This window comes from Gossypium hirsutum, chromosome A06, assembly GCF_007990345.1.
Source record: "Gossypium hirsutum isolate 1008001.06 chromosome A06, Gossypium_hirsutum_v2.1, whole genome shotgun sequence".
NCBI lineage: Eukaryota > Viridiplantae > Streptophyta > Magnoliopsida > Malvales > Malvaceae > Gossypium > Gossypium hirsutum.
In genome coordinates this window covers 111,377,475-111,399,844 of record NC_053429.1, presented here as the reverse complement: position 1 = coordinate 111,399,844, position 22,370 = coordinate 111,377,475, and the positions used below count along the sequence as shown (strand labels likewise).

Genomic DNA, 22,370 nt, shown 5'->3' with positions numbered 1-22,370 from the left:
ATATAAAATGTGGTCATGGGTTAACAAACAATTTATCACAGTTATTTGTTGGCATAATAAAGAAGCTGGGAAAGGGATTTCTTTTGTCAACTAAAGAACAAAAGGGGTATGGCATTCCGAGACCTTCATTTGTTTAATCTGATTGTTTTAGCTAAACAAGGGTGGTGCCTTATCCATACCAACAACTTGCTTTACTGCAAGGTCATTAAGGCTAAATATTTCCCAAATGGCTCTTTTAAGGAAGCAACTACTGGGAAATTTTTTTTTTTATTTGGAGAAATGTTTAGAGTAGTAAAAAGGTGTCATTGAGAGAAACTGTAATAGCCCGTTTTTAGTGGTTTCAAAACCCCGTTTACCGATGATTAAGTAAGTTTTAATATTTAATATCTATTAGCCTATTATAGTGTTATATGAAATCTTGGTTTGTTAATTTGGTTGTTTGGATTATCTATTTTAGTGTAAGGATGAAATCATAAATGTGGTAAAAGTTTACCATTATGGATTTCTTTCATTAGTGGTAATATGATAATCGATTAAGGGCTAAATCAATAATTTAACCACTTTTATATAATGGTTAGACAAGTGTTGGCTTTGTTTATAATGATGTTAATCTTGATTAATAATTAGATTGGACATGTATATATATCGTATCATAATGGATGGAAAGAGGCAATTCATTTTCTTTCCTTCATCCTTTCCACAGCCATTTTTCTTCTTTGTTGAGCTAGGAAAGTCAGTTAAGTTTGTGTTCTTGCACGGTAAGCTAAATCGAATCTGTTGTGCATGAATTTTATATTTTTGATATTGTTGTGTTTAAATCTAGCTAACTGTGGTGTTCATTTCTAAAACTATTAAGGATTTCATGGGATTACCATTATTGGATGCTTGAAATTATAATGCTAAATGATTAGATTAGAAGTTAAGCTATGAAAAAGGATTACTTGATAAAATGAAAATTTATTAGTTCTGAATATTAAGTCTTAAGTAAAGACATTTCGAAGCCAGTTTGAGATTTCCATAAACTATGTTATAAAAAAGGCTCAATTGTATAACGTGCTAGGCTTAAGGGAATTTTGAGTGATAGAACTGAATTGACTTATATGTTTTACAAGCAAATGAATAACGTCGATTGATAAAAATTGAATTAAAATTATGTTATAGATCAAGACTTGAATCTGTCAAAAGAAGATTGTGGGAAAGGAAAAGTTGTTGAGTAGACTTTATTGTGATGTGTTACCATTCTAAAAAATAAGTTCATACAATATAAAAATTATCTAACTTTCTTTCTTTTTGATTCTTAAATTGTATAATTGAAATTTTGGTAAGTAAATTTGGTTGCTAAATATATATAAAGGAGAAATGCTAAATTATGTCTAAAGTAATGTGAATGAAATTACAAAATGATAGCATCCCGATGAACGTAGTAAAGACTCATATAAATGGTTACATGTTATTTCCTGATGATTTCGAGATCCAGCATTTGTTGCGAACTCAAAGATACATGTGGCACAGATTTAGTCTAGGTTGGTAATCTGATATTATTTTAAAGGTTTAGCCTAGATTGCTAACCTTACATGTATATATAGCCCTAGCCAGGCTTTAATTGTGTCAATAAAGGTTTAGCTCAGATGAGTAACCTTACACCCTATTTTTGATTAGTTCGAATGAGCCTTTGATGCGAAGCAAACTTGTGTTTTGAGTTCTTTTATGATGTTCATCGAGTAATACAAAACATGTGAAATATAAAATTGGCAAGTTAAAAAATGAGGAGAAAGGAAAAGTATGAGAATGAATTTGACACAAATATTATTATATCATATTACATACTTAATATACTGTATGTGAAAGTATATGCACTTACCTTGTTGGCGAATAGTGTTGGCTGATAGGTAAACTGTGTTTGCGTATTAAATTATCATATAGTTATATATGATGTAAGTAGACTATCGAAATTGTATGAACTTACTAAGTATTTTAAATATTTACATCTAGATTGCTTTTACCTTATAGATTTTGAACATTCGAAACACATTGATTGGATCGGCAAAAAGTTCACACTTTCCACCAGAAGTTGTGGTAGAGTCCTAATTTATTGAAGTTGATCTAAGTGGCATGTCTATAGTCATTTGGTTATTTTTAAAGAAACTTATTAAACATTGAAGGTGATTATTTTAAGTGCAGTGATGTATGATATTAAATATGAAGTTTTTTTCTGTTTTGTGTTTTAAGTTCCGCGGGACCTATCGTAGTGTAGAGTGTTTGTGGAACAGTCTACCATTTTTGAGCATCCGCAGGAGATGTTTAGATGTCTACCTTACTTTTTGCAATAGTTGTATCTGTAGAGTAATCCTCAATTAGCCATTTGAATATCAATGTGTAGTTTATCGATCTGTTAGAGCGATCTGCCACCTATTAGCCTGCAGTATGATCCACCATGTATGTTGAAGTATGCTAAAGTTATGTGAGTTTTGTTTGGTAACGTCTTGTAACTTAGGTTTGGCGACCGAACCAGGCAAGGGGTGTTACAAGAACTAAATACAGAATTGGGAACGGAAAATGCACACACATTAAAGAAGATGTATAGGTCCCCATGCAACAGAACTCATTGGTCCTATCTCCATGCCACAACATTTCTCGAGAGGTTAAAGTGTGTGCAACCATTGATGTGAACTTAATGCAATGGAGGGAGGATCTTATCAAATATGAATTTTCAAACGATGAACTGGAATCCATTCTTAAGATCCCATTGATGAGGCCAGAAATTGAATATAAACTGGTTAGAATGAGAACTCTAATGGAATCTACTCAGTTAGACGTAGATATTGATATCTACTTCGAGAGGAGAATAAATTGGGGCCACACAAATTTATTTGGAAAGCAATTTGGAGAGCCAATGTTGGCAACAATAATAAAGTTCTCTCGTGCAGAATTTGCAACAACATATTACCCTCCGATTGTGCTTTGAAGTCTCGTTTACAAGGTATAAACATTTCTTGCTTGAGATGTGGCTATGAGGTCGAGGACACATTGCACGCACTGAGAGAATGTCCTATTGCTAAGAGGGTAATGATGAAAAGTGATATCTCGAATAGGTATAATAAAGAGTTCTTAAATGGAGTTTAGTTAATCAAATTAGCAGCGAGGGAACTTAAAAAAAAAAGAGTTTGATATGTTTTTATTCCTTTTATGGTCATTGTGGATCTCTAAAAATGCTTTATTTTCATAAATTCTAAAGATATTGAGGCCAAAGTTAATGAGAATGCTAAAAATATGCATTGCAAGTTTATTGCTACAAATCTTAAAGGATCAGCAAGGGCATCTGCCATCATGCAATTGGAAAGGAATAAATGTTAGCTTAATTAAGGTCAATTTTGATGTTAGTTTCCTTAGCCATTGCTACAAAGAAGGAGTGGGAATTGTTTTGCGAGATTTTGATAGATTCATCATGCGTGCTACAACTATTAAGCTGGTAAATGTAGCTAACCCAGTTGTTGTTGAAGCTATTGTAGCGGTCAAAGCAATTGAAATGACACTGGATATGAGGGTCTCAATTTTATTTTGGAAAGTGATGTGCTTACTATTATAAAAGGCCTTACAAGTAATGAAAAGGACTTTACTAAAATTGGTCCTATTCTGTTAACTGCCAAAGCTCTTCTACAAAATTGTTCTGTTGTACAAATCAGCCATACTCACAGAGAGGGAGCAAAGCAACCCATGATCTTGCTAAATTTAGTCTCAATGTTCTTACTTGTTTATTTTGGATTGAAGATTATCCTTAAGGGTGTTCAAACTTTGATTAAAACTGAATTAATCAACCAAACCGATCTAATTCAATAAATCGGCCAGTTAGCCAAATCTAATTCAAACGGAGGTTGGTTAAAAGTTTTTTAGAATTTCGATTAACAGTTAATTTGGTTCAAAATCGATTAATTAATCAAACTTAATAAATAATATTATATATGAAATGCATTAAGCTATTACTAGTTCGGTTAATCTGGTCAAATGAACATTGTTACTTTATTTTTTTGATATGTTTTATACTTGTTTTAACAAAAAATATATATAATTTGGTTAATTCAGTTAATCGACCGAATTAATCGAAATATTTCAATTCGATTAATGATTAAAGTATAAAAGGTTCGATTAATTCGGTTAATACTAGTTCAGTTTGATTAACCGATCTAAGTGCTAGACTCTTTATTTGAGTCGATCTAAGTGGCATGTATATAGTTGTTTGGTTATTTGTAAAAAAACTTATTAAACCTTAAAGGTGATTGTTTTGAGTTCTGTGATGTATGATATTAAATATGAAGCTTTATTCTGCTATGTTTCGTGGGACCTATTGCAATGTGGAGTGTCCGTGAAACAGTTCGCCATTTTTAAGTATCTATAGGAGATGTTCCAAATTAGATGTCCGCCTTACTTTTTGCAATAGTTGTATCCACAAAATAATCTTCAATTAGCCATCTGAATATCAATGTGTAGTTGATGGATCCATTGGAGCAACCTGCCACCTATTAGCCTATAGCATGATCCACCATGTATGTTAAAGTATGTGAAAGTTATTTAAGTTTCATTTGGTAACCTCCTATAGCTTAGGTTTGGCGCTTTGATCAGGTAAGGGTGTTACAGGAACTAAATGAAGAATTGGGAATAGAAAATCCACACGCATCAAAAAAGATGTATGGGTCCCCATGCAACAGAACTCATTGGTCCTATCTCTACGCCACAACATTTCCCGATAGGCCAAAATGTGTACCTTCATTGATGTGAACGAATGCAATGGAAAGAGGATCTCATCAAGGATGAATTTTCAAACGAAGAACTGGAATCCATTCTTAAGATTCCATTGATGAGGCTAGAAATTGAAGATAAATTAGTTTGAATGAGAACTCCAATGTTGGCAACAATATTAAAGTTTTCTCATGCAAAATTTGCAACAACATATTACCTTCCAATTGTGCTTTGAAGTCTCGTTTACAAGGTATAAACATTTCTTGCTTGAGATGTGGCTATGAGGTCAAGGACACATTGCACGCACTAAGAGAATGTCCTATTGCTAAGAGGAGAATGATGAAAAGTGATATCTCGAATAGGATGCGTAATGGAGAGTTCTCAAGTAGAGTTGAGTGGGTCGAATTGGTAGTGAGAGAACTTAAAAAATAAGAGTTCAATATAGTTTTATTCCTTTTGTGGTCATTATGGATATCTAAAAATGCTTTATTTTCATAAATGCTAAAGATTTTGAAGCCAAAATTATTGAGAATGCTAAAAACCTGCATTGCAAGTTTATTACTGCAAATCTTAAAGGATAAGCAAGGGCGTCCGCCACTATGCAATTGGAAAGGGACAAATGTTGGCTTAATTAAGGTAAATTCTAATGCTAGTTTCCTTAGCTATTGTTGCAAAAGAGGAGATGGAATTAACCAAAAAAATAAATTAAATTTTGGTTAATTTGGTTAATCAACTGAATTAATCGAAATATTTTGGTTCGATTAATTTTTGTTTGAAAAAAATTCAGTTCGGTTAATGGTTAAAGGATTAAAACGTTCGGTTAATACTAGTTCAATTCGATTAACCTATCGATTAACCGTTTGAACACTCCTACTTATCCCTATTGTATTCACCAAGCTATTATGACTGATGCTGCTAATATTTAATTGAAATCTATTTTATCCTTAAAAAAAACTTAAGGTTGAATAAAATAGGTAAAAAAATGCAATTTAAGTTTATTTGATAGGTAAAATAACAAAGATAATATTTTTTTATTTTTTATTTTTTTAACATTAACTCATTATAGATTTTTATAATATATGTTATTTTTTATAAAATACCTAGAACTATTCATACTCATTTCTCAATTTTTAAATGGTTCTTACACTGATAATAATGTCAATACCAATCGAACTAAAACTCTTTTGATTTTTTTTAATTTTTTATACTTTAGACAAATTGTTAAGCAAAGATATAAATCAAATACCTAGATTTCTAAGTTTATATTTTTTAATCAGTCAAATAGAAACTTTAAAATAAAAATACAGAAAAATCCACCTAAAGTTAAAAAAGAGAGATAAGAAAGAAGTTATATGGAAACCAAATCCAAGGAACAAAATCTTCCGCTCCATGTTTTACTAATTAGCAAAGAAAATTTTGTGTACTATAAATAACTACTTGATTCCCTCTTTCCTATCTCTTGTTTTAATTGTGGACTCTCTTTTAATTTATTTTATATATTATCTTTTATATACATATATATATGTGTGTGTGTTTTCATGCTGATCTATTTTCGTTGTTCTCTCCTTGTTGAAATCCAAAGGCTCTCTTTATCGTTCCTTCAATGGCAGTTGAAGCTCGGCATCTGAATATTTTCTCTTCTCAGTTCATCACCAATAGTCACAGGTGCTTGAAAACATCTATATCCCTTTCCTTTCTTTCTTTTTCAAAAATGGGTTTAATTTATTCTCAAGTTTCTTTCTTTGTTTAACATGATCTCTTTCTTTTTTTGGTTGTTGTAGCAGGGTTTTTATTAAATCAAATCAAGGGATTGGGGAAATATACAATACCCAGATGGATTCTTGTGTTCCTTTAATTGATTCAAATTCAATGCATGAAGGTTCACAACTTTTACCATTATATCAACCCCTCCTTTGTCATCCAAATATTTCAGCCAACAAAGCTGATAGCGGTCTTACAACTTACAACATGAGTATCCCAGTTTCAGCTCCAAGAAAAAGGTCTAGAGATTCATTCACCAATGGCTTTGATTCGTATTCGCTCCCTCAAAACAACAACCTTTCTGGTGCTTCCTCAGACGTTGATGATGATGTCTTCTCCCAGATCCAACAACAACATGATATTGACCGTTTTATTTCTGATCATGTAAGTTCCTTTAATATTATTATTTTTAAAAACCAACTTTTGTTAGTACAGTTGTTTCCTTATGGTCAATTAAAACTGGTATGTTTTACATATTAATTACAGACAGAAAAAATGAGGTTGGAAGTTGAAGAGAGACGAAAGAGGCAGTCAAGAATGTTGATTACAGCGATCCAAGAAAGGGTGATGAAGAAACTCAAGGAAAAAGATGAAGAAATCCAGAGAATAGGGAAACTCAATTGGGTTCTTCAAGAACGGGTTAAAAGCCTATACGTAGAGAATCAACTGTGGAGAGACTTGGCACAAACAAACGAAGCGACGGCCAATTCCCTACGCAACAATCTAGAACAAGTCCTGGCACATGCGGGAGACAGCGGGAGAGGAGGTGCCGCTTTGGCAGATGATGCAGAGTCCAGCTGTGGCAGCAGCGACCAAGGGTGGCGTGAGGTGGTGCCACCACAAGCACAGGGGAGTTGTGGGGCGCAGGATAATAATAAGGCGGTGGTTGTTGGGAACAATAATAGGAAGTGCAGAAAGTGTGGGGAGAAAGAGTCAAGTGTCCTGTTGCTGCCATGCAGACATCTATGTCTTTGTACAATGTGTGGGTCCACCATGGTAGGCACTTGCCCTGTTTGTCTTTCTCTTACCAACGCCAGTGTTCATGTTAACATGTTATGAACACTTGCTTTTCTTTTTACTTTTTCTTACAGTTGTTTAGTGAAACAAAATCAAGAAAAAGGAAATGCAAATATATTTCTACAAATGGATCAAGAGTTTTATTTTGATGAATTTTGTATAACAAAAATGGTCAAAGTTAGAGGTTTATTGTTCATTTACTGGGTCAAATTATGTTATCTAAAAAGAAATAAGGAATGGGTAAGTTAGATATGTTATAAATTTAGAGGGGAGGTGGTCATTCATCGATCCATTCCTTTTTACTTTTTTGGTGTATGGAAATTAAAGGGTGGTCGCCACTCACGAGAGCCATTGGCCCTTTGTTCTTTGCCCCCACGGAAAAGGCAATGAGTGGGGTTAGTCCCCTCCCATCACTTTACTCCAAACATCTTTGAATCATCTAATTTAGTAACTTTTTCTTTTTCTAATCCCCTTTAACTACTGAGTTGAAAACTTTTTCAATGTTGGTGAACTTAAATGATACAAGGTTTCAAATTCCCTTTCTTCTACCTCAATATTGTAATAATAATAATAATAAAACCTTAATTAATGAAGATCCAAAGCCCTCTTAGGAGGGAAAAATGATAAAAAAAAATTAACCATGATTTTGGTTTATACTTCACTTCTCAAATTGAAATTGAAATGGAATGATTCTTTTTCTTTTTCACCTACTGGGGTTTTGTCCAGATTTTCTTTTATATTATAAGGAGTTAAAAAGGCAGAGACATATCTGAAGTAAATATTTTCATTCACTTGTCAATGGTCTATTTTTATGATATAATTCCTCACAAGATTTCACAAAATAAACCTTTTTTTTTTAGGATGCTCTTCTTCCTTTCCCTTTGTATAAAAGAATTTTGAAAGACAAGCAATGTAATTATGGGACTCCCCAACAGCCAAGGAATTAGAGCTAGCTATCATTTTCTAGGCAATCAAGTATTAGTTGCCTTTCCTTCTATGATTACATTATTGGTACTAGGGAGAAAGAAAGAAAGAAAAAGAAAAATCTAGTCAGCTCAGCTATTCCTTTGAATGAGTGGTATTTAATACTATCCACTACCTTACTTAAAGGTTGCCTTAGCTTTCCTTGCTACTTCTAGTTATAAGAAATAAAACTCTATCCAACTATCTAAGAGAGGGGGGCTGTCCTATATCTATTCCAGGTTTGGTTCCTTGGCTATATTGTTTTGATTCAGAAATAATTATAATTGTATTTATATATTATTGTTGTTACTATTTTGATTAACAAATTTTATTTATGTAGGATTTAACTATTATTATCTGAGTCAAAATTAAAATTTTAAAATCTAAAAAATAGAGGCATTAATTTGGACTAAATGCATAACTTACATATAATACAAGGAGTAATAGTAAAATTTGACCAAATTTTAAAAATAGATTAATTTTAGTTATAAGTTTAAATATACCAAAAAATCTTTATACTCTATTAAAATTTAAAATTTATTCTATATACTTTAGTTTTGAAACATTGGATCCCTTTGCTTTTATTATTTAAAATCACCTCACCTTTTCAAACCACCAAACTAAGCAGCTTTCTACATCAATATGATATAAATCGCACTTAATCATGCAACTCTCTGCACCTGTACAATATAAACCACCTTAACTAACGGACTCTGCATATGATGTAAACTTCCTTTATCGTACTAATTAAAATCTTATATAACTTTAGAGTCATAAGAAAATTATAGAGATAAATTGTATTTACTATATGTAGAATTATAAATTTAACTATAAATATAATAATTTTTTATACTGATATAAATATGCATATGCACACATAGAATCTTAAAAGAAGGATCATGGGAGGATAAAAATACTAAAATTTTAAAGTATGAAGGCCTTATTTGTTTTTAAGTGAGAGGAGGTAATTAGTAATAATTAAAAAATAGAAAATAAATTAGAGGATGAGATAAATAGGAACTTTTTTGTGCATTAAAGTAAGAGAACGTGGCCAGTGGGCTGGCGGAGCTGACACATCAGTTTAGGAAAGAGAGACAATGATAATTTCTTGAAGTAGGCCCACCCTCCATGTGTAACCTTAAAATAATTATTACATCTTTTACTAACTTATGTCTTTCTGCCACCATAAATCTAATTAATATTTTTTTCCACATAAACATAATAACTATCTCACTTTGTTATATAATTTATAATAAATTAAGATATTTATGGGATTTTTTTAATTCCTTGGATTTCGGATAAAACCTTTAAATGCTTGATAAATGAGCAAAGTCTTTGCTTTTTACTTTCTTAATTTTTTCCATTTTAACTCTTCATTTTTTTTATTTCTTTAAATTTATATTTTTTTATCAAAGTAGATAAACAAATACTGATATGATATATAAGTGAATGACATAACAATATTTAATTATTTATTTCTTGAATTCTCCGGTAATTGATATTTCATATCATACGTGTAGAGGAAAGAGAAAGGTGGATGATGTTTTTATATTTACATGCAATAGAATGGTTGATATATATATAAAGAAAGAAGGGTTAGGGAAGTGTGGAAGAGGGGTGAATAGAAAACCCCTAGAAACAAGGCCAGGAAAGGTGAAGAAGGATAGTGGGGGCGTGAGCATGACCCAACATAAGCATCATGCATTCAAACTTTCCCTTGTTGCAGATTATGACAATAATAATAGGTTTTTTTTTCTTTTCCTGTGTTGGGTTTCGCATAGAGTTGTGATGCCTAATCTTGGAGGGTGCAAAGCCGACAAAATTTACATCAAGAAAAAGCAGAAAAAGAAAACGAGGACCTGCTAATTTAGGCACATTTGTGCGAGTTCAAGTGTCTGAATCATGGAGGGATCCACGTGAAACGACTTTGTTTTTGAATTCACAAATCCCTCCCCCCTTTGGGGTTTAGTGGCTAATTTTCAGTTTCCCTTGATTTTCATTATCTTTGTTTTATAGTTACGATTTTATCCCTGTACTTTATTACTTTAGACTTCAGTTTTATCATTTTTCATGAAATAAATCATGGTATTAGGTATGATGACATAACTTAAAATAAAATAAAAAAACATTTAAATGAAATATATAAATAATATAAAATTTAGAAAATTATTACACTAATGATAAAGAAAACTATACACTTAAGGGTAAACAAAGCTTTCAGCAAAAATATTAAAATTTTAATTATTCCTTGAAAATTTGCACCATTGAACCAATGTAGCTTATGTTTTTACTATTTATGTTTTCAAAAAAAAATATTTATGTTTATGTTTTTACTATTTTTATACAATATCAAAGAAATATGTATTACCATGTTGAAAAGATTGGATATCTATAGTTTTGATTTTTATCACCATCTCTTCCATCCTCATAATTAGATATCTTAGAATTAATGTATGTTTTTTTTACTTGTTGACTGATATTAATTTATTGTACTAGTTATCGAATCGTTACTTGGAGTTCATTAATCTAACTTTTAAAAACAAACTTAATAGCTCAATAATTTAAATAAAAATTTTTAAATAATTTAATCATTTAAATAAGAATTTTCGAATAATTTAATAATCATTTTATAATTTTTTTAAATTAAATCACTAAAACGTAAACTTACTAATAATTTAAGACATAATTTAACCATAAAATACGTTCAACATCAATGTCATAAAATCACACATGTTAATGTGATGTGCGCCTTTTCATTTCTCCCCAAAAAAAACTTTCTTTTTATCCTTCAATCATAACACAAGATTAGAAAAAGTTGATAGACTCAAAGCCCCATACACCATGCATCATGTCTCTTTGATGACAAGAAAAGATGCAGTCAACAGAAAAGGAATTTTGGCATTTTGTTTTGCTTGCTTTGCTTCATAGCTTAATTAGTAAATTTATCCTTATAAGCAATTAACAAAATCGAACAATCAAGCATATAAATAGGTAAAAGAAGTAGATTTCATTCATTGTTTTCGTGAAAGGGCCCATTGATTCAATCAATGTGAATGGAAGGTTTGGAGTGTAGGAGATGCTTAGGGAACTTTGTCATAAAGGAGAATAAGACTCATTCATTAGACAACATGGCCATATCAAGAAGAAAGTAACATAACAGGCTATCAAGACAAACCTACTAGTCCATCCCACATGATTTGCCAACCCTTTGATATCCTACAGGTACTGAAAATGACACATTGGCCCCACCCTTTGGTATTGGTATTTTGTCAGTGTTAAAGGACCCATTAGCTGACACAAAATACAGGATCTCTTAATCTTTCCAAGACAATGAAAAATGTAAAGAGGGATGGGTCCCGGTTGTGTAAAGAGAGAAAGGTGTGTCATAAAGCATTCCACTTTGTACATTTATCCTTATTCCATGCAGTTGGGTGGGGTATTGAAGGGGATGGAGTGCACAAAACAGAACATGAAATATGGATCCAATTAAGAGGTGTGGGACCCTAGTTGTGAATCTTAACCTTTCTTCTACTTTTTTTTACTTGGTTTTTTTTGGTTGAATCCACCAAAACCCAATAAGGATGAGGAACCCATAAAAAGTAACCTTTTTTTAATGGTGTTTATAAAAAAGATGGGTGAACACATCATATATCCCACTAAAACTATAGTAATTCCCTGCCTACATAACCGTTTCGGTCCTATTCAATTCCATTAACGGGGGGTTTTGACTTTTGAGGCAGCTTAGTGCAAATTAACCCAACACCCATCTTGGCTAGAATCATGATGTCTTCCTTTTTCTAGTTTTTAATACCTTAAGTCCTAGTGAGCAACATAAATGGTTTTTTCATTTAGAGATTATGATTCCCTTCATCTTCTCCAACTCAGAATACATAACTTATTGAAATTTTGAAATTTGGGATATAGGTGAAGTATCAAGACTACAAGGCTGAAATTTCACCTTTCTCTTCCATTTTATAAAACCATTTTTGGGACATTTTGAAATGAATGAGTGAATTGGAAGAAATAAAAGTAAAGTATTATGGAATCACTTTTACTTAGGGGCGGATTATATTTTGATTTCTTTATTGAAAAAAAGAAACAAATTAATCTTTATATATTTCGAAACATGTAAATTATCTCCTCTGTTAAAATTTATATGTTAAATGATGATGTAGAAAATTAATTTAAATGATTATTTGCTAATTTGATCCTTGAACTATAGCTAAAAGAGTACACTCTTTTCAGCAACTTGCAAAATATATATATATAAAGTTGAGATAAAACACACACACAAAAAAATTAGGGTTAACTAAACCAATTGTCCCTAAACTTTGCTTGAAATTACATTTGTATCACCTAACTTTCAAAAGTTACATAATAGTCATTAATATTATCGAATTGTTACATTGTGGTCACTTTTCTATTAACGGCCATTAAGAGAATGACGTGACATGATAATTTAAATGGTTAATTATTAATTTAACCCTAAACTATAGCTAAAATTTGACTTTGATACTTTTAAAAATTTTATAACCATAATTCTAAAAAAATAAAAAATCTTATAAATGATAGTATAAATACTTTTAAAAAGTACTAAAATTATATTTTTAAAAAAATTAAATATATTTTTTTCTTAAGAAATCAAGGTCAGATTTCCATTAAAACAAAATCAAACCCAAATTTATTAAAATCAAAACTTACATTCAAATTCAAATAAGCTCCTTTTTGGTGAATCATGGTGTTTTTATTTTTATTTTTATTTTATGAAAAATTTAGCTCTCTTTAGTAATGGGAAAACATTTCCATTTTCAATAAAATTCTCGAGTTTATGAGAATTATCTAATTCAATGAGACAATAACCTTACCTGTTGAAGATGCTCTCCAATGCAATTCTAAAAACACCTATTTCAATAAAATCATGATTTTATTATTGCTGAAATAAAATCAAACCAAAGAAATAACACATTTACAATAAATAAAATCTTTTGATTTTGTATCTCTCTTTAGTGATGAAGAAGAAGATGAAGAAAAAGAGCTCTTTTTGCTGCTTCTCCACCTCCAGAAACGTGTTGATGGCTTTGGGATTTTATTTTAAATTAAAATTCCATTTTTTATCTTTCATTTCTTCCTATAAATTTAAAACATTATTTTCTAAAATTTTAAAACTCATGGAGTCCTTGTTCAGAACCCAAAATTTTATATTAAACATTCAAGACCCAAAAATTGTTAAATCAAGTAACTTAAAGATTAATGCTTCTTAGGGTATTAGACAATAAGATCTTCAAATGAAAAAGTTTGTAATAACTAAGGGAATGTGAAAATGAGTAATCAAAATTTTATAACGGTAATCACACACCATTAGGAGATACAAAAGCATAAGAGATGCGAAAATAAGTATTCACTAAAGTAGAATGAAGTAAACATTAAATTAAATTTTTATGTATCTTTTAGTTGGAAACATGGGTAATGAATGTGAAACTGAACGTTAATAAAACCATGAAAAATTTGAAAGTGAGTAATCAAAACTTTTAGTTATTATTATTTTTTTGCTTCAATGAAGTTTTTATTTATTTACTTTTAGCTTTAATCAATCTTTTTTTATTATATTTCTAGGTTTCGTAAAATAGGGGAAAAAATCTTATAAAAAAATAATAGTTTTTAGGTTTCAAAATTCTTAAGATTTTTTTACATATATAGAAATTTTTTATTTATAATTTTTATTTTTAAAAATTTATATTTATATTTAAAAAATTTTAAAAATTTAAAATTATTGTTACTATAATTTAAAAATTGAATTAATAATTAATAACCTACATATAGAATTTAAGGAAGAAACTAAATTACTGAATCGGGAAAAAGAAGTTGACCATGGAATCTTTCTTCTTTATTGTGTTGGACGTAGATTTGCGGGATCCAAGCAAAGCTTCTTTAGGAAATTATATTTAAGAAATTGTATTATTAGGATTAGGATTAGGATTAGGATTAGGATTAGGATTAGGATACGATGGGTATCCAACCTTATTTTAACTTAATGAAATCCACTCAACTCAAATTTGATTGGTTTGTTAGCACTCTTACTACTCAGGATCAGGTTTCTTCTTAATATTTTTGACATCTTAGATAAATTAATAAAATAGAGTTTTTAAGTTCTTTAAAAGTTAGTAAAAAAAAATTTTAAGTCCTTAAAAGTTAAAAATATTTTTCATGCCATTTAAAAGTTGGTAATTCTTTTTACTTTTAAAAGAAAATTTTTTTGAACTCCTTTCATCGTTAGGCGTTGGGCGACCATGCCTCTAAACGATCCCAAGGCTGGGCCTGTTAGAAATCCCCTTTAAACCCAAAATCAGAAAAAAATTGAAGTAGCAAATAAACAGTAGAATTCAATTTTATTAAATTTTCTGAATGCTTAGACAATTATATTGATGATTCAACCAGAAATCGATACTGTAATTAATTCAAATTATGAAAATATAGTATCAATCCATAATGTAATGGCCAATTTTTTGCCCAGACAAATAAAACAATAACAAAACCCAAAACAATAAAAAAGAGCCCAAATAACAGCCCACTAATCTTAAGAATTTTCAGCAGCCAACCCTAGCCCCAAGCCTCTAGCCGCCGCTCCCCACGTGCTCGGGCAGCACGTTCAACGCTCGACCACCACACCCCGCGCATGTCCTCCTCCTCAATGCGCCTGACACTCCCATAACCTGCAAACATTTGGAAAAGAGGAAAAGATGGCAGCAAGAAGCACAAACAGTAGCAGAGAATAAAACAAACAATATTTTAATATGGGAATCGGCTATAAAGCCGAAATGAAACTGATTGTAAAGGGGGGGATTCAATATACAAAAATTGTATCATGAATTTTAGCAAATCAAAAGCAAAAAAACACATAAAAAGGTTGAATTTTATTTCCTTTTTTCGTTTCTTTATTTTTTATTTTCCTTTTTTGTTCAAAAAATCAGTTTTAAAACAAAAAAAATAAAAAAAAGAAGAAAGGGGACTTACCTGAACTTCGGGGCCGCGACATTGGAGCCCTACTCCGTCGTTGAAATCGACTCTCAAAAAGGAAAATGGGGGTCTCTCCCTTCAGATTTTCGGGCTAAGAAAATAGGGCCTTCAGGCGCCCCCAAAATCGGGGTCAAAAGACCCCATTCAAGCAACCCCGACCACCACCTACGGTGGCTCCATGGCGGCGGCAATGATGGGTATAAACCCTAGAAAAAGGGGAAATGAGGGAGAGAGAGCCAAGGAACTCTCTGTTTTTTTGCTTTTCAAAATGGGGGCTGGAAACACAAAATAAAAAAAAAAGGGTTTTAAGTTATTTGTAAAAAAAGGCCTGCACTTTAACTCGTTTAACAGACCTAATATGTGCCTTTTAATTGAAAATGGGGGAATTGTACATTAGGTCCTTCCCATTTGCGCAAACATTCAATCATGCCACATTTATTTCACTTCTTTTTTAATTTGGCTTTGAAACTTACGCATATTAGCAATTCGGTCCCATTTCTTTTTATTTTATTATTTTCGCCTCGAATTTCTGTCTAGAGTTCAAATTAGCCCCTTTTCGTCCTTTTCTTTTATATTTTATTTTATTATTTGATATTATGGTATTATAATTATATTTTATTTTCTTGCATATTATTTGCTATTATTATTATCACCTTCATTCCATTATTATTATTGCTATTGCTATGTTTTTTGTTGTTTATATTTTTATTTATATTATTAGTATATTGTTATTCCTTAGTTTATTATTATTATATCATTTTTTATGTATTTATCTACATTATTATTATTATTATTATTATTATTGAACACATCATGCATTTTAAATTATTACCAATTTTAAATATTTTATATATATCATTTCATTTAATCATCATATGTAGTATTTATTTTTAGATTCTTATACGTATCTTGGTATTTTAGATTATTACATGTATACCTATATATATATCTTTTATTTTAAACATTTTTCTATGCATTATCTTACATCAAATTTCTTTTTTTTTCACGTTATTCTTTCTAAATATTTTATATGTCATTTGAACTAAATTCTATTTTAAAATTTTTATATATTACTTAGTTACATTATTTTATATGAAAATTATTTTGAACTCTTTTATTATTTATTGTAAACCTTTATTATTATTAATTTTAAGACTATATAGGTATTTATTAAAAAAAACTTTCATAAATATTATTTTGGATATATATATTTTTATTTTTGAACAATATTTATTTTAAATTTTTCTTTTACACATTTTAAGCTCTTTGGTAAATTATTTTAAAGTGTTCTTGTTATTTTTATTTTATTTTATTTTTTGTATTATTCATCTTATTTCATTTAACATATTGTTTATTTGAAGTTTGCTATATATAGGTTACTTTATTTTATGCCCAAAATATTATATATATTAATTATTATAAATTGTTTTTATTCTTTACTTTAAATTGCCTTTTCATTTTAAAATTGTTTTATGTATTATTTATTTAAAACTGTCTTATTATTTTGAATTGTTTTATGCCCCATTTTTTAGAGCTCAATTTATTTATTTTTATTTATCACCCATTATAAGTTATTTCCTTATACTATTACATATTTTATACTTATATATACATATATATGTGTATGCATCATTTGATCTAAATTTTTTTGTAAATAAACGTATCATCTTTCCTGAAATCATTTTATATATTATTGATTTTAAAGATCCATTTTTCACTTTATTTACTTTTAAAACTTAGTTATGATCATGTTAAATAGTTTTTATATTTTATTCGTTTTAATTTGCTTTATACTATATATTTTTAGATTATCACATATGTTATTTCATTTATTTGTTTATTTATTTTTTTCCTTGATTACTAATATTAACATTTAAATAATGCATGTTGAGTGATTATTGTTATTGCGTGTACCTTAATTCATTCACTTGCATATTTATATTTGTCGTACATTTGTGATGTTATTCTTGTATTATTATTTCATGGTCTATACTCCCTTTCATTTTGTTTCGTTTAAATCATATCGTGCATCTACCTCAAATGTATTTGTCCAAACATGGATCGTTTTAATCCAAACAAATGATACACGTCGCTTAAGTATCACACTTGCTATGGTTTAAAAAAACAAAAATTTCAAAATAAGGTAATGTTTCGCATTTTAGAACATCGAGAAATTGTGCCCTAACTTACGGGGTTTCGATTTTCTCATTGGTTCTAAATGGCAAAGTATCCTTTTGAGTTTTAAAATACACGAAATTCTAATTAAAATTAAAGATACACCTATGCTCGAGAATTCATGGTATTGTGTCCTAACTTACGGGATGTGATGCTCCGATATCTCGAGATAAGGAAATCTTTAAACAAATTGTTTTGAGCTAATTCAAAAATTTTAAAATCGATATTGATAGAAAAGATCATATTTCAAATTCATTCCCGATTTTTGATTTTCGACATTAAGACACTAACTAATCAATTCGGTACCAATTTTTGAGCGTGTCGGGGCTGCTAATCCTTCCTCGCACGTAACTGACTCCCGAACTTGTTCTCTTGGAATTCGTAGACCAAAATGCCGTTTTAATAAACTAAAATTGTTTTATTAAAACAAAGGTGATCCGATCACACCAAATAAAGATCGGTGACGACTCTCGTTTTAATTTTTGTTTCCAAACAAAGTCGACCCCATCCTTCAAAAAATGGTTTCGACACATAACACCAAAGAAGAAGGCCTGAATATGGTACAGGAATATGTGCCCCTCCAAAGGGCAGAGGTTAGAAAGGTTTACGAAAAGTCACAACTCAAGCATTTAGTTTGGAAGAAATGATTAAATTGAAATTGTATCCGTTGGAACTGAATGATCATTTTATTTTGTTTAAACAATCGGTTTAGTTAATATTTGAACTGAATTACTATTAATCGAATTGTTTAAAATATAAAAATTTTTAACCATTAACGGAATCGAAATATTTCGCTCGGTCGATTAACCGAATAAACTGAAATTTATACATTTTTTGATTAAAATAAATATAAAACATATAAAAAATACATTGCTAATGTTCATTTTTTTAATAGTTCAAAAAATTTTAAATGAAAGTGAAAACAACAAATAAAGTACTAGAAACACTACATAAATCTTGAAAGTTAACAGCCAAACAAAAAGTTAACAATTATATATAATATATATTATTTATTTCGATTAATTGGTTAATTCGGTTAATTATCTGATTTCGAACCAAATTAATTGATAATCGAAATTTCAAAAAATAATTAACTGACTTCCGACCGAACTAAATTCGATCACTGATAGATTAACCAAATTAGATCGATTTTGTCAATTAATTCAATTTTAACTGAACTATGAACTTCCCTATTTTATTCTAACTACACAATTTTTTAACTAGGAGCTCCATTGATCGAATTAGACTCATTCTCTCAGTTAATACAACTTTAACTAAACTATGAACATCCTATTGTATTTTATCTACACAATTTTTTAAATAACAGTTCCAAAAAAAAATTGAATAAATTGAACAATTTTTTTTTTAAAAAAAGTGAGAACTTGATTCTCACATTTACTTGAAAGTGAATCTAAGAGTCTTATATAAGTAAATATGGGGATTATTGAATTTCTCACAAATCCAAGACAACTAGAGAGATTTCCCCCCAAAGTAAAACTTGCACACTTTATTTTCTTTAAAAACACTTTGTCAAATGTTTTAAAAAAATTACCATCCTTCCTAAATTTTGTGGCATAATAATTTATTTAACTTTTCAATTTTATTAAAAAAAATATTTTAGTCTTTTATTTAATTTTTCGTCTCTTTAAACCTTTAAGTTTGTTCTATTTGTCAAATCAACTCAAAATAGAGAAGAGTTAAGTCTATTTGCTTACATACACGTGGATGCCATTTCAACCATTCATTAAATTTTTAAATTTCAAAAAAATTAAAAATATATATATAAAATATTTTTAAAATTTTAAAATATTAATTAATTGCTTATGTGGAATATTATGGACTACCATGTGGATGTCATATTCAAGGGCGAAGCCAAAACGAACTTTTAGGGGGCCGAATGAAATTTTAATATTTTATAGTTTATATATTTATAATTTTTAAAGGATTAAATCAAATTTTTATAATTTTAGGGGGGTCAAAGTACAAATATACCTTTACTAATTTAAAATTTAAAAAAAATTCAAGAGTCTAAATATAAATTTTCCATTTTAGGGGAGGCCAGGGCCACTGCCAGCCCCCTTGTATCCACCTCTGGTCATATTGGCAAAGTAAACAGATGTTAATTTTTTATTAATTTTTGAGTGATTCAAGAAACAAGGCAAATTTAACGACTAAAAGAGAAAAAAAAGTTAAATGGATTAATTTTTTTTTGTAAAATTGGATTTAGAAGTAAATTATTATGTTATATATATATATATAATATAAATGAGGCTGCAATTTGAAGAAGTAAGCATGTGTTGAGAGCCAAAACTTCAACTACTAACTAGCAAGGCTTTGTTTGTGAAGTTGGAATTGATGCAAGTGGAAATTTGAAGAAATATTGGTACAATATTGTTGAACTATGTAGTTGGGGGAGAAAAATGAGTAACCGAAATGTTAGCAGAGTGACATTGTCCAAACCTGAGGGCTGAAGGAGGTAAGCTTGTGGTTGGCCCAACAGATATATGGATAGGAGAAAATATGTTTTGGTTGTTGAATCTTGAGATGATGTTATAAGATCAACTTCATCATCTCATTATTAGGAGATGGACTCAAATCCATGTAATAACAAAACCAATTTCAACTTTCATTAATTTATGTTGATTCGACTTGCCATATACACATGGGACTAACTGATAAAAGCAGATAAATTAACACTACATATTTTTCACAGTGTGTTTCCAAAGTAAAGAAATAATACCGGCCTAAATATCCAAATTTTTGCATAAATTTGTTAGGTAAAATAAAATTAAAAAAAAATTAGATAAGGAAGCATCTTTAGATATGTCGAAATATTTGAATTTTATGATTTTGATATTTTAAATTAACACACAAGTATTTTAGAGAATGCAATTTTTTCTCTTTTCGGAAAGATGAAATCCTAAAAAAGTTATGTATATGTAACTAGGAGATTAGATCCTTAATATATATAACTTTTGCACATTAACCTCAATTTGTAATTAGTTCATCATCAATTAGAAATTAGTTATATGAGTATCTATATATATATTCGGCCCTTTATTTAATAACTGAAACCCATTAAGCCTTAACCATATTAGATCACTTTTAATTTCGGTGAACTTTTTATGATAGTAAATGATAACATCTAATTGCTCTTATATATACGTGATGTCCATATTAACTAACAACCTCTCACTTAGAGACCAAAAGCTAATTATGTTATAATCACATGTCATAATATAATCTTATGAACTAAAAATTTTACTATTATAACCAAAAGGTATTATGAATAATCTTGTACATTAATTGCATTAATATAAAATCAGGACGACTTTTGTTACATACATCGTAACTAAATCCATCACTAATCATCTATATCAACACAACAAAATGACATAGATCAAGTATGAATGTGTAGTATGGAAGTTGTATGCAATGTGATTTAACCATGTCTATTTCCAATTGGTCCTCTTTTAAACCTTGGTGAAATAAAATCTTACCAAAACCAAAGTGTGAATAAACCAAATAAACTTTATTTCTGCAGAAAATAACCTTAGAATATCCATAAACTAGAATAATTGAAAATGCTAATAGAATAGAAAATATTTAAACCTAAATATCCTCAAATGTCATTACACCCACATGATCGGTGTGCTCATAAAAACCTTGGGTAGTTCCCTTAGTAAGCGAATCAACAATGATGGAGTTTATTCTAATATGTTGTATAAACACCTGTCCAATCTAAACTATTTATTTAATAATTAAGAATTTAAATTCTATGTGCTTTAACTTTGATGTACTCGTATTGTTATGAGAATAAATGGCTACCATCTATTGTCACAATTCATAGTCTAGTGACCAAATTTTGTATGCATATTCCAACAAAATTAGAGTCTGTATACCTGACAATCTTTAACTTAGTAGACCATTGATATGTGAGTATGTAATATTTTGATTTTTGAAGATAATGTATAACTCATTTGGATGCTTTCCTATGATTCATACCTAAATTGCTCAAATGTTTTTTTAACATCCCAATAATGTGCACAATATTTGGATGCGTACAAGCCTAAGCATACGTTAGACTCCTTGCTGATGAAGCATAGGGAGTATTTTGCATTTCCTTAATCTCAAAATCATTCTTAGGCCATTGATCGAGATTAAACTTATTAATGGCAAGCAATATGTTGTAGGCATATAAAACCAGAAAAATATGTTTACTCCTATTACGTAGCAACCCTTACCCAGATTGAAGGCCTGTTTGGATAAAGAGTACCACATAGGTCACTTCGATGACCCAATTGATAGACCAATTGTACATTCAATTCACATTTAAACTAGAGTTAAAAACAAGTATTTCATCAATTTGAGCAATACTAAATCATTACAAACAAAACACTAAGCTCAAATGGGCCTTAAAACATTGATTGGAGGTTTGAATTTAAAAATTGGGAGCCAAGTCTTGATTCCTAAGGCCAGTGTATCGATACATGATCCTATGTGCTGAAACTCATAAGCTATTTCTCGAGACTTTGGTGCCATATCTCAAAATTTTCTCCACCATGTTTTGAGTATACTTCGATATGTCAAATATGTTGGTATAAGTTTGGTTATAAGTTAGCATGTTTTGGATGCAATTTGAGGCATGTTTGCATGATTTTAAACCTTATTTTATGTAATTTTAAACATAAGTCTCAAGACAAGAT

General features: G+C 29.7%; 1 protein-coding gene and 2 long non-coding RNA genes across 6 annotated transcripts; 2 read left to right on the top strand and 1 right to left on the bottom strand.

Annotated features, from left to right (window-relative positions):
* Positions 1-6,038: 6,038 nt before the first annotated feature.
* Positions 6,039-7,665, top strand: LOC107962275 (BOI-related E3 ubiquitin-protein ligase 1). 4 transcript variants are annotated; one of them, XM_041115609.1, is made up of 4 exons: positions 6,066-6,399; positions 6,519-6,613; positions 6,716-6,879; positions 6,982-7,665. In XM_041115609.1, exons 1-4 carry the CDS (start codon positions 6,338-6,340, stop codon positions 7,552-7,554), a joined length of 894 nt encoding a protein of 297 aa, XP_040971543.1. In that variant the 5' UTR covers positions 6,066-6,337; the 3' UTR covers positions 7,555-7,665. The 4 variants fall into 4 exon arrangements, with proteins under 4 accessions (XP_016754079.1, XP_040971543.1, XP_040971542.1 ...); XM_041115608.1 differs by having other exon boundaries at positions 6,083-6,399; positions 6,516-6,613; XM_016898590.2 differs by having other exon boundaries at positions 6,039-6,399; positions 6,516-6,879.
* Positions 7,666-8,307: 642 nt separating this feature from the next.
* On the top strand, positions 8,308-10,570 carry LOC121230614 (uncharacterized). Its single transcript, XR_005928606.1, has 2 exons — positions 8,308-8,714; positions 10,257-10,570. It is a non-coding gene; the product is annotated as an uncharacterized lncRNA (long non-coding RNA).
* A 4,349-nt stretch (positions 10,571-14,919) lies between these two features.
* Positions 14,920-15,792, bottom strand: LOC121230613 (uncharacterized). The gene is made up of 2 exons (XR_005928605.1): positions 15,487-15,792; positions 14,920-15,185 (listed from the first exon to the last, which is right to left on the bottom strand). It is a non-coding gene; the product is annotated as an uncharacterized lncRNA (long non-coding RNA).
* Positions 15,793-22,370: the final 6,578 nt, after the last annotated feature.

Excerpts from the sequence above, each read along its gene's own strand:
- LOC107962275 (XM_016898590.2), top strand. The coding sequence starts at position 6,338 with ATGGCAGTTGAAGCTCGGCATCTGAATATTTTCTCTTCTCAGTTCATC. Across the intron at positions 6,400-6,515 it reads TTCATCACCAATAGTCACAG|CAGGGTTTTTATTAAATCAA; the intron begins GTGCTTGAAAAC and ends TGGTTGTTGTAG. Across the intron at positions 6,880-6,981 it reads ACCGTTTTATTTCTGATCAT|ACAGAAAAAATGAGGTTGGA; the intron begins GTAAGTTCCTTT and ends TATTAATTACAG.